We start from the raw sequence: 13,584 nt of genomic DNA on the forward strand, positions 1-13,584 counted from the left end.
ATGAAGCAGAAGCACTGCTAGTGTTGTGTGGCATTAGAACAGGCTGAATATGGCCAGATTCCAATAGGATGGGAGGAGGAGGGAGTGGTTGTGTCACCTTGGCCCAGCAAGTCGTCCTCAAATGATCTTGGGAGAGGCAAATATTGATTAAAAGTCTCTTCAGAGGTCATCTCTTAACAGCGTGCATGTTGTGCATATGTGCACTAATAGCCTTATTCTGTATGGGTTCTCCAAGATCGACTTTGGCTTCTAATTATACATGGCAATGAGGGAAAGCCAACATTAACGCTTTTTTGAATCCATTGGCATTTTTTTCCCCATTCGCTAGCCTCTGCCAATTCCAATGACAGGCCGGTGATGTTTGAAAAGAACAATTCACAAAAATCTAATAAACCTACTATAAGAGGATGCAAGATAAGAATTACTCAAGATTTCCTCTGATTTATAAATTTGACACTCATTTCAGGCTCCACTTCAGTGAGATATCGATATATTCCTCTGAAAGGAAGACAATAGCCCAATGTAATTTAGTCCATGAACAGTGTGACCATGAATAAAGAAAGCTCAGTGCTTCTCCCTTTCCAGGTGTGCTTGTGTCTTATTTTCCAAAGTTCTTGCCTCTCCCTCCATTAGCTCAACCTCTCAGGTCACAGCTGGCCAGCACACCCCCTCTGCATCACAATGAAAGGCTTAAATCACAGGCCACCTTCCCCAGAGGACTCCTCATGAAGAGGACTTGCACAGCCCAAGCCCTCAGATGAATGTGGGTAAGACCCAGCACAGCAGGGTTGCACAGCAAGGAATCCGAGAGGGACACAAAGCTCTGGCTTGTGGTGAAAGCAGCCAGTAAAGATTGATTAACACCCCCTGCACCACCTCCCTCTCTCCTCTTTAATTTATGCCCATCCCAACCTGCCCGGCTCATCCAAGCTCCTCTCCCCTTCCTAATGTGCACAGCTATTCACACTCTCAGCAACACGCCGCTTCTTAAAATATTTTTACCAGCAAGCTTCCCACAGCTGATCTAAGCTACTCCTGAAGACTGTGCACTCCTTTTGAAGTTTGCAGAACAAAGTGAGGGAAAAGCTCAGAGTTTAAGAGTTCACCCTGTAAACCGACAATTTAGACGCGTATTGGCACAGCCCGATTAAAGATTTAAGTCCTACCACAGCAGCAGTGCTCTGCGCTCCTTAACTTACATTTTCCCCCCTCTTTTTCTTTTTCCTCTTTTGCGTCTCAAGTCCCCATGGTTTCTTCTTCTGTTTCTTTTTTTATAGAGGCCCGAGTGGCAGAGTATAATAATACTCATTGTGCTTTCTATTCAAAGCTGAGTAATTCTACTAGGGGGACGGCTCACTTTGAGCCACATGACATTAGGAGCTTCCCAGTGACCATGGCAACAGACTCAGTGGGTTCCCAGCCTGTGAACCCATGATTTCATACACAGGGGCCATGTAGATAAAACACGGCCTACTGGGAGAGGCTCTGCCTAGCAAGAAAACATTCGACACCCTGCTAGGAAAATCCAGTGAGATAATATCGGCAAGTTGAGGCAAATACAAATGAGGAAAAAAAAGGCCAGGAGGCATGTTCCCCATCCTTCTCCTTCCCAGATTTTCAGATATATCTCCATTGTCGGAGCAGCCTATCAACCTATTCAAAGTTCATCAGATCAATAAATTGTGGGGTCACTCTATTCCTCTCTGTAGACCAAACCATGTTAAAGAAGTATTAAGATGAGTGGAGAAAGAAAAAAAATCCTAGGGCTCCTATTCTTGCCAGTAAGATCCAAGCCACTTCATTTATTTAAATAGAACATTTTCCATTTACCTCAGGCTACATAAAAGTGTTTTGAAGAGGGAAGCATTAAACCTCAAATAAATTAAGCAAACAAAATAAAATATTTTATTACATGTAAGGCTATGGGAACACTTAAGCATTTAAGCAAATAAACTGAACTTATTAGAACTAGAGGATCATCTATATGAGAACTGTACTCAACAAAGATGCAGTACAAATAATGTGTGAGTACTGAAACTGGGATTAAGTTATTCATGGAGTACCACGGAGAACGTTATTCATGCAATAAGCACCACAGAGTAAGTTATTCAAGGAGCGTATTAGGATTATTGCTCTTTGTAATTTATATCAATGATCTATGTTCTGGGAAAGTCAGTAAACTGTTCAATTTTGTAGATCGCGTGGTCCAAGCTATTCAAAATCACCAAGGCACTGGGAAAGTCAACCAATGGGACTTTATAGAATTAACACTGAAACACTTGTAACTGTGTGGAAGTACATTTAAAACTGAGAACAGCAAGAAGTTCTTTACCCAAAGGGTAGAGGAATTATAGAGGAACAGGGTACCCAGTCTTGTTGTTGAAGAACAGTGCTGTGGCTTCCTTCAAGAAACAGCTAGATGAGATCCTCAGATCAATCTGCTACTAATTAGCGAACATTTGTAACGTTTTCTTGCATTCTTAAAAGCTTGATTTGTAAAATGGAAGGTTAGGCATCTGGGGGTAAACTATTTAGTACTGACTGGTAAAGAATCGAAGCCTCCCTTGCTACATGACAAATAGGACTGGATGACATGTGCTCTTAAGCGGAATATGACACAGGACATGTAAATCATTTGCATTGAAGAAGGAAAAACAGGGCAGCACTAATCACTGCCAGTACTACATATGTGCAAATAGCAGGGACACTCATAAGCAAATATGAAAACCACCAAATAACCAAAAAAACTATATGAAAAAGTAGGTTAATTGGCCTATCATTCTGCTGTCTAAATACAGTGTCATAAGGAACATTCCAAAGAATGCAGGTATCCAGCTTCATAAAATAATCCTAACTCAAAATAGTTTCACTATTTAGCACAGAGGGTCAGCAAGATCTCAGTGTTTTATTAGGTGTTATGATACTGGAGTTCAAAATTCTAGTTCTGAAGGCTCACAGACCAGCTGTGAGAAACCTTATTTCTATATGAGCTTAATTATGTAATTGAAATCCTAATTGAACTAATAAGTTCAATTGATTGGAACACTTTTTGCTTACTAACAAGTTCTGAAATTTATGTTCCTAACTAAACCAAATAGTTAAAAAGCAACCTCCAGCATGTTTAAGAGATGAAAAAAAATTCATCAATTCAAAATCAATTAAGGCCTGAATTGAGTAACAGTGCTTAGCTGGAACAAAAACAAGCAGAAGTGTTGGCACCAGAACTACAATTAGGAACCCCTGTTGTAATGTAATTAATAATAATTATAATAATTGCTTACACTTATATAGCGCTTTTCTGGACACTCCACTCCACTCAAAGCGCTTTACAGGTAATGGGGACTCCCCTTCACCACCACCAATGTGCAGCCCCACCTGGATGATGCAACGGCAGCCATAGTGCGCCAGAACGCTCACCACACATCGGCTATTAGTGGGGAAGAGAGCAGAGTGATAAAACCAGTTCATATACAGGGACTATTAGGAGGCCATGATTGGTAGAGGCCAATGGGAATTTTGCCCAGGACGCCGGGGTAACACCCCTACTCTTTTCGAGAAACGCCCTGGGATTTTTAATGACCACAGAGAGTCAGGACCTCGGTTTTTCGTCTCATCTGAAGGATGGGGCCTTTTTATAGTATAATGTCCCCATCACTATACTGGGGCATTAGGACCCACATAGACCACAGGGTGAGCGCCCCCTGCTGGCCCCACTAACACCTCTTCCAGCAGCAACCTTAGTTTTTCCCAGGAGTCTCCCATTCAGGTACTGGCCAGGCTCACACCTGCTTAGCTTCAGTGTGTTGCCAGTTGTGAGTTATGAGTGGCTGCTAGCTATGTGTGCTGCGTGTGCTACAAAATAAAACAGTGTTTTCTGTTGTATGTACATAACCACTCTTCACCTAAGCACTAAAATCCAGAGGCAGTTATTGCACTGAAACTGGTGAAGAATGTCTTAATCTTCATCCTAGTCTCAAAAGAACTATGCTGATGTTTTTTAGCTTGGACCTTCCTTGCAATCACAAATTACAAATAAGCAGTTGATGAAGAGTTTCCATTGATTAGAAGGCAAAATCGTCTTGTAAACAAAGCTAGCCTTGATCAACGGTCCAGGTCTTAGAATTATCTTCTAACGGAAATCCAGTCTGACCAATGATGAAAAATCTACCTGGGACATGAGATTTGTGAACAATACTTCACAAAACAAACAGGGACACAAACTGTTTTCTGCACTGCAAGCTGCAATATTAACTGAACCACAATAGGTGAAAGGTAAAAGGAAAACAAAAACACATTCTTGACCTACTGCTTTTGTACTGCAAAGCCCTTAAGAACACATTCTTTTCCGCTGCCTCAACATGATAATTTTGTAAAAAAATGTTAGGTCTTATAAAAATGGTATTTGGCAACCATAAGAAATTATTAAAAGAGTCATGTTGTCATGATATCACTTTTTTATGACGAATCGAGAAAAAAATTAGACTAAAACAGCTTACTCTGGTTAATTGCAGTGTCGGGGAGCCAAGAGATTTGCGAAGGGTTCTTTTAGCAGGGCTCGGGTTGGTAAAGACAGGTAGGAGAAGAGGAGGCCTCCATCATGCAGACATTTTTTCTACAAACGCAAGTCTCTCCCAGCCTATGAAAACATCTGCAGTATCCTTATTCACAAAGTTGGCTGTTTATGTGTGACCAACTCTTAAAAACTGAGAAAACCTCTAACAAGACGCATGTTACAAAGAAAGAATGAAGAACACAGATCATGACATGCGAAGTCTTTCATTCAAATTTCAGAAATGCTTTGAAGACTGCACCACTCTTTGATGATACCCATTCTTGCACACCAATCTGCTTTTGAAGGCTTTTTAAAGAGAGAAGCCAAATGCCGCAAGGTTTCAGTTTAACAATACGCTTGTCACTAATGAACATAGAAAATCTCCCATTTAAAAGTCACGCAGTCTTGAGTGTTTAATTTTACTTCACCAACAATATGAAAAGGTCCTACTTAAATGTCATACTTAAATGACATTCAAATGCACTTTGATTTAATGGAGTTGGTCATTTTTAATTAACTGTAAATGTTGTCAGACTACTAAAATGAAAACAATTACAAGGTTGTTAATGTGAAAGTTAAGACCTATCTACTGTATACATTGAATGGCCATATCACATCACAAAGCACAACACAGATGAAGCCCACTCAGCATCTGGGGAAATGATCTATTGCCTCAACAATTCTGAATTTACTATGTCCTTGCATTTGTAATGTGTTCCAGTTAATTCTAGCATATATACACACAAATGTAGCTACAAATCAATAAACAAATCAACATTCCAGGTCCACTTATTACTTGATAAGAGCATATCAATGAAACCAGTGCATGCATACATTTTTTAAATCAGCTTCTACTGAAAAATCCTTCCTCCAAAAAAAAACATTTTAACTGCACTCCAGAACACTGAACTCCAGAAGTTGTTCAGAAAAACAGTCATATTATGTAGGCTGTTCTCAGCAGGAAAAGCCATTAATGCTGAGCAATAATTTGAAAAGCCATCTCACAGCACCTTGCTAAGGTACTATACAAAATAGGTTCACAAGCCACACTGCACACCCACATAATTACAGCAAAGTGCTAAAATACATCTCAAATCAAAACATCTCTGCCCACATTTTTTAATTAAAACAGAGCTCTAACCACTCACTTTTTCAGTTCAGATAGAAAACACATAACGTTGTGCCAGGTGAAAAGATTTTCATTGTTTAGTCTCCTGCTTTCAATGAACAGGCAAGAGTTATTACTCCGAATAACACAACAGAGCCAGAAACTTATCAAAGGCTTGTAGAACACTTGATAAAAGCTCATTTATCTTAAAGTTCTTTGATTATTCTTACCTGGAAAAGTAAACTTGAAAGATACAACTGCTTCATAGCAGGGCTTAAAAGTTAGGAGTACACTCCGATCCACAAAGATTTTGACATACAGGCCATGTGTAGGCAACATTGACTGCTGTTTTCTTAATATTTCATCTTTTTATACTGCTGCTTTCTCTAGGCATGTAGTGTGAAGTACTACTTTTATTGACACCTTTTTATACCATTGATACCATTCATAGAATTCATGATATGCTCTGCTGTAGGTCTGTTTTGCCGTCACAATCAAATGATCTTAAAAAAAAGACTTTCTGTATTCCAACCGCTGTAGAAGATTAACCAGATGTGGCTGCAAAGGAAGGAGACATTTGACTAGAGCAGTAGCAAAGAATGCCGTGAATCTTTTGTGCTGGGAAGATTTTATCAGGCTACTCAGTCGTCAAGCATCAAAGAGCTTTAAGAATTGCCACTCTGCTGTCTGCAATTTTTGTCCTTTTGAAGACACTTTAAATTGAACCATTTCCATCACTGACGAACCCACACAGCTTCTGTGAAGAACAGGCCAAATGTTTTACATCTCACTTGCTAATCAATGCAAGAGTTACTAGCCTTTAAAAATGTAACATTCATGTCAAAATGTACCTTGAATGAAGCAATGAAGCAAGGGGCAGCAGCATTTTTTTCTTGTGAAAACTTGACCTGCCAAAGGCTATTGGCAAACCACATTTCCATAGGCCTTGTTAATAGGCATTTCCCCCTTTTTAACTGCTCCCTCTCCTCCTTTATGCCAAAACTGATCTTGATCTGAAAGCTACTTAGCTATGAAAGGGAGCATCTGTTTGCTCTGCCCCATCATCAGACTTGTCCATGACATGCGTCACATTGTACAGGACACTTAACCTCAAAAGAAAACAAGTACATGATCTATAATTAATAGTGACTGATGAAAAGTTTTGGTGGCCTTAGATGACAGCGGCAAAAAAAAGTGCCAATTCCTCAAGGAACCCAAAAGCTGTACTAAACACAACTGCCTGCAAATCCCGCAAATTCACATGGGAAATGTAGGGGGACAGTTAGCCCTTCTGTTGCTGGGTCTGATGCTGCCATTGCATCTGATATCTGCCAGCCTGAATTTAACAGGGTTCCATCCCCTGCTCACACTGATTGAGATAAACGGCCCCTGTCCACAGACTGGCACAAACTCGCTGCTATTTATCTGTTGCCACTGTAATTAGAAGATACAAGCAGCAAGCTACTGAGATAAAACAGTCCATTTGAGGCAGTCTGACATAGCTTATGGACTGGCGCAATGCAAAGAAAGGAGAATATCAAGATGGAAAATTACAAAAGCAACTAACGGCAGCTGTAACAAGGCCATAATAAAGTGTTGTTGCCCAACTGCAGTCTAACACACTGCCATTCAAGTCAGCTGTTTGAAACAACACGCATAAACACCAGAAAAAAACTTGCATTTTTAAAACAAAAATTACAAAGGCGACAAAAGCATACTGTTTCAGTATTCAGAACAAACACAGCTGAACAGCAAATTTCATTCTCCATGAAGGCTGTTATAAAGAGAATATGCAAGAAGTGTCAAAAGTCAATAGTAAAGCCTGTCTTGTAAAAGAGCAGAACTCTTTGTCTTAGATCACACTCACCTTCCATAGCACTAGTTTCAAAGGTTGAAAGTTAACATTGGGTTCAACTCTTAATATTTCACAGAAGAATGGTAGGGGAAATGATTATATGAGTATTATGTATTATACTGTGTATTAATATAGTGTATATTTCTATAGCACATATACGTATGCTATACACAGCTTATATACATATGACGTAGGCATGTATGCTGTACACATCTTATATCACGCACACTGCTGTACAGGTGTCTTTTCACACAATGCTTTCCCTATGTAGTGATTGTCTACTGAACGTTTAGCCATTGTTTTCAGCTAACAGTACTCATATTTTGTAGTTCAAAAATGGCCTGTTATCTTTATGGATGTCTAAGTGAGGAACAGATGGTATTAGTGATGAGGAACACCTGACCAATAGATTTCACTGGTTAATCTGATGGATTAGTGACCAAAACCCATCATATTAGCTCTTGTCGTGTAGATTACCTTGAGTCTTTCAGATTTTGACCAATATGAACTCAAGATGACAAGCTTACTTTCATCTCACCCAAACTAAGATGTATTCATAAAAGTTAAAGTAAACAGTTATAATATCAGAGAAGGCTAGTGGAGGCTTACATCAAATTGCTAATGCTGTAATATACATATACTGCAACTTGATTGTGTTTATGACATTTAAGACTTTTGCTCAGCACTTTATATAATTCACATGCTCTGTTCAGGTATGACATGCATTAGTACATCAGCCAACTGGAAGAGACAGATCTTTGGTTTGGCTGCCAACTAAATAAGTGAAAAGCTAGAGTGCATTTTTCACTGCTGCTTCAATGCACTCTTCCCCCACTGATGTGCCCGTCTGTACTGCGAGGGCAGGGCTAGACTAAAGAACACTGCAGTAGTACTATTTATCCTTAAAAAGTGTCAGATAAAGTTCAGACAAGGGCCACTGCCACACTACAGTGCAGATTGGGACAAGCCCGAGAAAAGCAAAGCTTCGTGTAAAGACTGGCAGGGGTAGATTAGGGCGTCTGGCAACAGTGGCTGGGAAAGTGGCCCCCAGCTGTGCTGGGCCCAGGCAGGGATTGTCAAGATGTGACAATGAATTCCACTCTAATTATAGCACTGTCCTAAAAAAGGAAGCCGTTTTGTCCGTTCTAATGAGGCTACTGATGTTGTAATGAAGATCATTTTCAAAAGAACTTGCAGCAGCCGGCCGCCGAACCCGCCTCCGAGCAAAGGAAGTACAAGGAAAAAGAGCACAGGCCTCTGTTTGTTAGGCTTGTGAAGCCACAGCATTTATAGAGCTGTCAGAAGACCCTGGATATCAAGGCTTAAAATTCATACAGTAGTAAGAACCAGGAAAGGATTAATTAACACATTTTCACTTCAGTTGCCTTAACTTTCTACACCCAGAGATGTACAACTGTGAGGACTATTAAGTCCTGTGTTCTCATTACTGAAAAATCCTTACTATCATCAGTGATATGTCTACTAAAGTAGGACATTGCATCTGTTAAACCCAAATTTCTTTGATTCTAATGCTGAAGTCCATAAATGCTACTTAAAGTAATTAGTATAATGTAATTAGTAAAGCTAATCAAGATGCAGAAGCACACTAATATGCAAACCAAGCCTGTTTTGTGAATTCAAATATTCTCTCCTCAGTGGGTAAGAAAACAATTAATCTTTTTCATGTCCACACAACTGGGTTCCTGATTTTAGAAACTATAAGAAAAATAAAATTGCAGGTTGTAAATCTGAGTGAGGTCGAGAAGGTTAAACTGCAATTGCTCAAACGAATTGCTTCCTGAAAACAAACAAGCAGGCCTCACCTGCCCACCTGCTGTACTCCAGTGACCAAAGCAGACACAGCCTTTCAAACTGAACTGTGCTGCTTTGATTTTTCCAGATTAATTAAGCAGATACCAGCTGTGTATTGAGGCACACCAGGAACCACGCTTTTAAGAGCACGGCCTCGCTTGTGCAACACTGCTTCAGAATAACTGACAAAAACCTCATTCCTTCACTGTCCTAAACCAGGCTTGAGCTCTGCAATCTGACAGCAACTCCATCATCTGTAAGAAGCTACTCTGTTGCATTTTCTTTATGCAGCCTTGGTTGTTTCACAAAATTAGAAATTATGTGCATAGGACAGCCCACCGAGGAGAACACATTTTTTCTCATTTCACACCAGCAAACATCACTAATGCGTTCCTAAATCATACTTTCCTTCTATCATCTCTCACGCCTCATTCTCCCTCTTCCGTTTTGAAGTTCAGTGGTAAAAAAAACTATACAACATTAACCCCAGACAGAAATTAAAAACCCTTCACATACAAAAACACATCCTTTATATGCATACAAACATCTTCAACATTTACTACAGTTGGACAATTACCCAAAGCAAATGCATACTGTACGTTTATTTAGATCAGCTTTGAAAATATCTACTTACCTTTCCCAGTACTGTTAGACAGCTTGGATCTAACTCTGGCTGTTCAAGCTTGACGACACCAACCCAGCCATATTCATAGAGGTCCTCTTCATCGTTATTGTTACATAGTCCCAAAGGGTGCATCTACAACAGGTAGACAAAAATAGAAGATGAGCCCCTGTTTGCTGCAATGTTTCACTGAGTAATACAGGGCTAGCCAAAGGTTCTGCTTTTACATTCACCTTTCTCGGGCTTTCCTCTTGAGGCTACAGAAACTAAACAGAAACTGGAAAGACAAACAGGCACTTGCTTTTATTACAAAAATAGAGGGCATATGATAAAGACCAGCAGCAAAAGAACCTGACCAGATGAATGCTAAACATGAAAACATTAAATTGGAAAACAATGAAGGCTAAAATACAGTGTCAAATGCTGTGAAATATGCAATGCAAACAATAATTAAATTTTGCCTGAGTTTATAGTGCGTGATGTACAGTATGTCAGCTGCTATTCAAGGTACCTCCTGTGGAAGCCTGAATTACTGCAACAATTACGTGTCTTTCTGAAAGTAACAAAAGTCCTCAAAACTGTTCACAGTACCTCTGAACCCTCTGTGCTTCTGCTCTAACTGAAGTGGTGACGTGGAGGTGCGGAGGTGGCCAGGGCTACGAAATTTTAAACCCATTTTTTTTTGTTATTGATTTGCATGCACCCAACAATTAGACTCCTCTGCTTCTCTCATCAAACATGGATTTTAATAGCAAGGCACCACAAAGCATGGACATTAAAGCAAAAAAAAACAATAGAACAACTGGCCCACGTAACAAATCTGAAATGAAATACGGCTCTTATTTTTAAAAATAAAAACATACTGTATAATAGAAAGAAAACCTTTTCAGGTCCTCATATCATGTACATTCCAGTCGGAGCCTAGAGGGACATCTAAGCTGTAACCCTTCTCTCTGACAACCCTCTCCTCTTTGTCCCGGTTCTATTACCCTTAATTTCTCCACAAATCACATAAAATCCACAGAGAATCCTCACCTGGGAGATAAGCTATAGGGAATGGCAGACTTGAAAAACACTGACTCATTGGTAGGACTAGATTGCATCAGATCTATACTTCAACATATATATATATGTTTTACTCTTATTTCCAACCTAAAGATGTATAATATACCAAGACTAAACTTAAGGTGTTGAGAGGATGACTGCATACATGAGCAATCTACAGTCACAGTGAACAGCATGTAAATAAGACCACACAGATATATCCTTCAAGTAAGAAATTAAGAACCAATAATAATGGCTCCTGAACAAAGTATCCACATGTGCTGCATAAAAGCTTATCCATACTTAAGTATGTGCTGTATTAATCTGAGAGCATGATTCCTATAGTTTTCATTATGCTTTATTTCAAAGAAAATGCCTGGGCTAAATTAGCAAAATCCCCAAAATCTAAAGTGTCTTGGCCCAATTTTCTTATTTCCTTAATACACAATGCAGAAGAGCCCAATGTGTAGCTAGACAATAGTAATGCATAGAACTACCAATATGATGCTCCCTACTGTTAAAGCACACAGGGCACTGCTGTAGACATGTCTTAATAGCTTCTGCCCTTGAAGAACACGGGCATTTTCATTAATTAATGTAAGGCCGAACAAGAAGGTTCACAAGAAACACTTCTTCGGGTGATGAAAATGCAAACAGTGAAACACTTTGTTCAGCTGAAAGTTATACACTACAAGCTGACCGAAAATAAGGCCTCTGTTAGCACGGAGTCTTTGCGAAATGTGTCCGAAAATTACTCCCGACAATGAAAAGGCGGAAGTGCTTTTAAATCTTAAGAAAAAAATGCAAAAGCCTTTGCTCACTAAAGTGAACAGAAGAAAAATCACCAAACAACATCTGGCAAATAAAAAAGTAGGCAATTTTGCCATCTGATGGAACTAATTGGATTAAATCTTCTGTTATTTCTAAAGCAGATTAATGGCTAAAGCAGCCTTCTGTTCCAAGCCATTCATTGCCCTCCCTGCTTAAAGAACACAAAGTTACTGCATTTGCATTAAAGTTGCCAAACTGACCCGTTCTCATTTATCCTATTAGCCCAGTGACCAAACAGTCCCCCTCCCTCCCAATAAACCAGCTTTGTAGCCCTGGCGCCAGAACAGCCCTTCAGCCTTAGGGCTCCGATTGACCCCTGATGCCCTTTCCATCTCTGACCCCTTGACCCTTCTCTATCACTTTAAAGCTCATTGGGAGTGCAACAAGCCAATTGAAAAGGCATTCAATGACTGGCCGATTCCAAAGAGTCCTCATCTCCTTGCCCACCATTATGAACTGTGCCTGTGATCCACCACCTGAGACACATCATTTTCATACTGGAACAGAATGTTCTTTTTTTAACCACTGAAACAGAGAAAACTGAACCAGTACAGCACACCATTTGCTCTTTGGTACTTTACACTTCCCTTTCAACATTCTTCCTATCTCTGTCAGAAGGAGTACTAGAGTGAAGTGTAATGTCTGTGAAGGGTTTGTAGAAGAATCCATTTCCAGCAATTTCTTGCTTTACAATAAAATTGATCCGTCTACGAAACAGCTCTTACAATTGTACAAGTTTAAGATATCCAACAGCTTACTTAGATAAGTTATATAAACCCCTTAAGCACAAAATCTGAAACACCCCAAACTGATATGAAGTGAAAATCCCCTGTTTTCCTTGGGTAAATATGCATTAAAAGATTCTCAAGCACTCCTCAAGAACTTAGAAAACCACTTAATATATCAAATCAATACAAGTAAAGGAGGGGAGACATTTTGCATTTTTCCAACGTTTTATTAATTACCCAATCAATAAAAATAAAATACGATTAAGGTAGCTTTGTGTTTTTGCCTGCTAGTGCATACACAGAGAGAAAAGAGAGACATGAGAAAAAATAACAGCAGTTCAATAATACCAACTTTATATTGCATTCATAATTTGTCCATATTAAACAGTAATTAGTTTTTTACATCTATTAGCATTTAGTGACAGGTTCTTGAGGGCAAAGTAAAGAAAAAATAAACAGGTTTGCTGCATTAGAATTACTAGGCGTATTTGGTAGATTAATTCAGTCATTAGGTTTTTTCTAAAAAAATGTTTTCCTGATTTATCTTCTCAACTTAAAACAAGGCCCAATAAAACTTCTTTCTTGCAGGCAGTTTCTGCTTGTTTCATTAAAAGAAAGACATTAATGAACACCTTTGAGGCACACAACAAGTAAACAACATTTAATCCAGATATCCATTTCCAGACCTTCCAGATGTTCCCAGGAATGATGGTAGATATTCGAGGTCTCAGACATACAATAAGAATACAAAATGGATTGGTCCCAGCACTTATTCTCAATAATATATCATATTCATTGTCCCATGTCTGTGTTTAAGAGGGGGTTACAGATTACTACTTAAAATAATATTAACAGGTATTATTTACATTAGGATGTGATTTTCAACTTAAAGGATCCCACATGTTCTTACATAAAGGAGACTGACTTCATCCACCACTGAAGTGCTCATCTGCATGCATTACATACCACTCTGTATGATTTACATGACCAGATCTTCACCTGATCTGCTGTGCAGTGCAGAAGTGAGATAAT

At 39.3% G+C, this 13,584-nt stretch overlaps 1 protein-coding gene across 2 annotated transcripts in view; it reads right to left on the reverse strand.

Annotated features, from left to right (window-relative positions):
• The window catches only part of znrf3 (zinc and ring finger 3), a 79,472-nt gene that overhangs the window by 28,967 nt on the left and 36,921 nt on the right, over positions 1–13,584 (reverse strand). Inside the window, exon 2 of one of the 2 annotated variants that reach the window (XM_088935995.1) lies at positions 9,962–10,084. The exons of the other annotated variant lie outside the window; for it this stretch is intronic. Within the exon in view, the coding sequence (XP_088792121.1) occupies positions 9,962–10,084 (123 nt within the window). The remainder of the gene's footprint in view (positions 1–9,961; positions 10,085–13,584) is intronic. 2 annotated transcript variants of the gene reach the window in all.

The sequence above is a fragment of the Atractosteus spatula genome, chromosome 17 (genome assembly GCF_055471065.1).
Source record: "Atractosteus spatula isolate fAtrSpa1 chromosome 17, fAtrSpa1.hap1, whole genome shotgun sequence".
Classification (NCBI taxonomy): Eukaryota; Metazoa; Chordata; class Actinopteri; order Semionotiformes; family Lepisosteidae; genus Atractosteus; species Atractosteus spatula.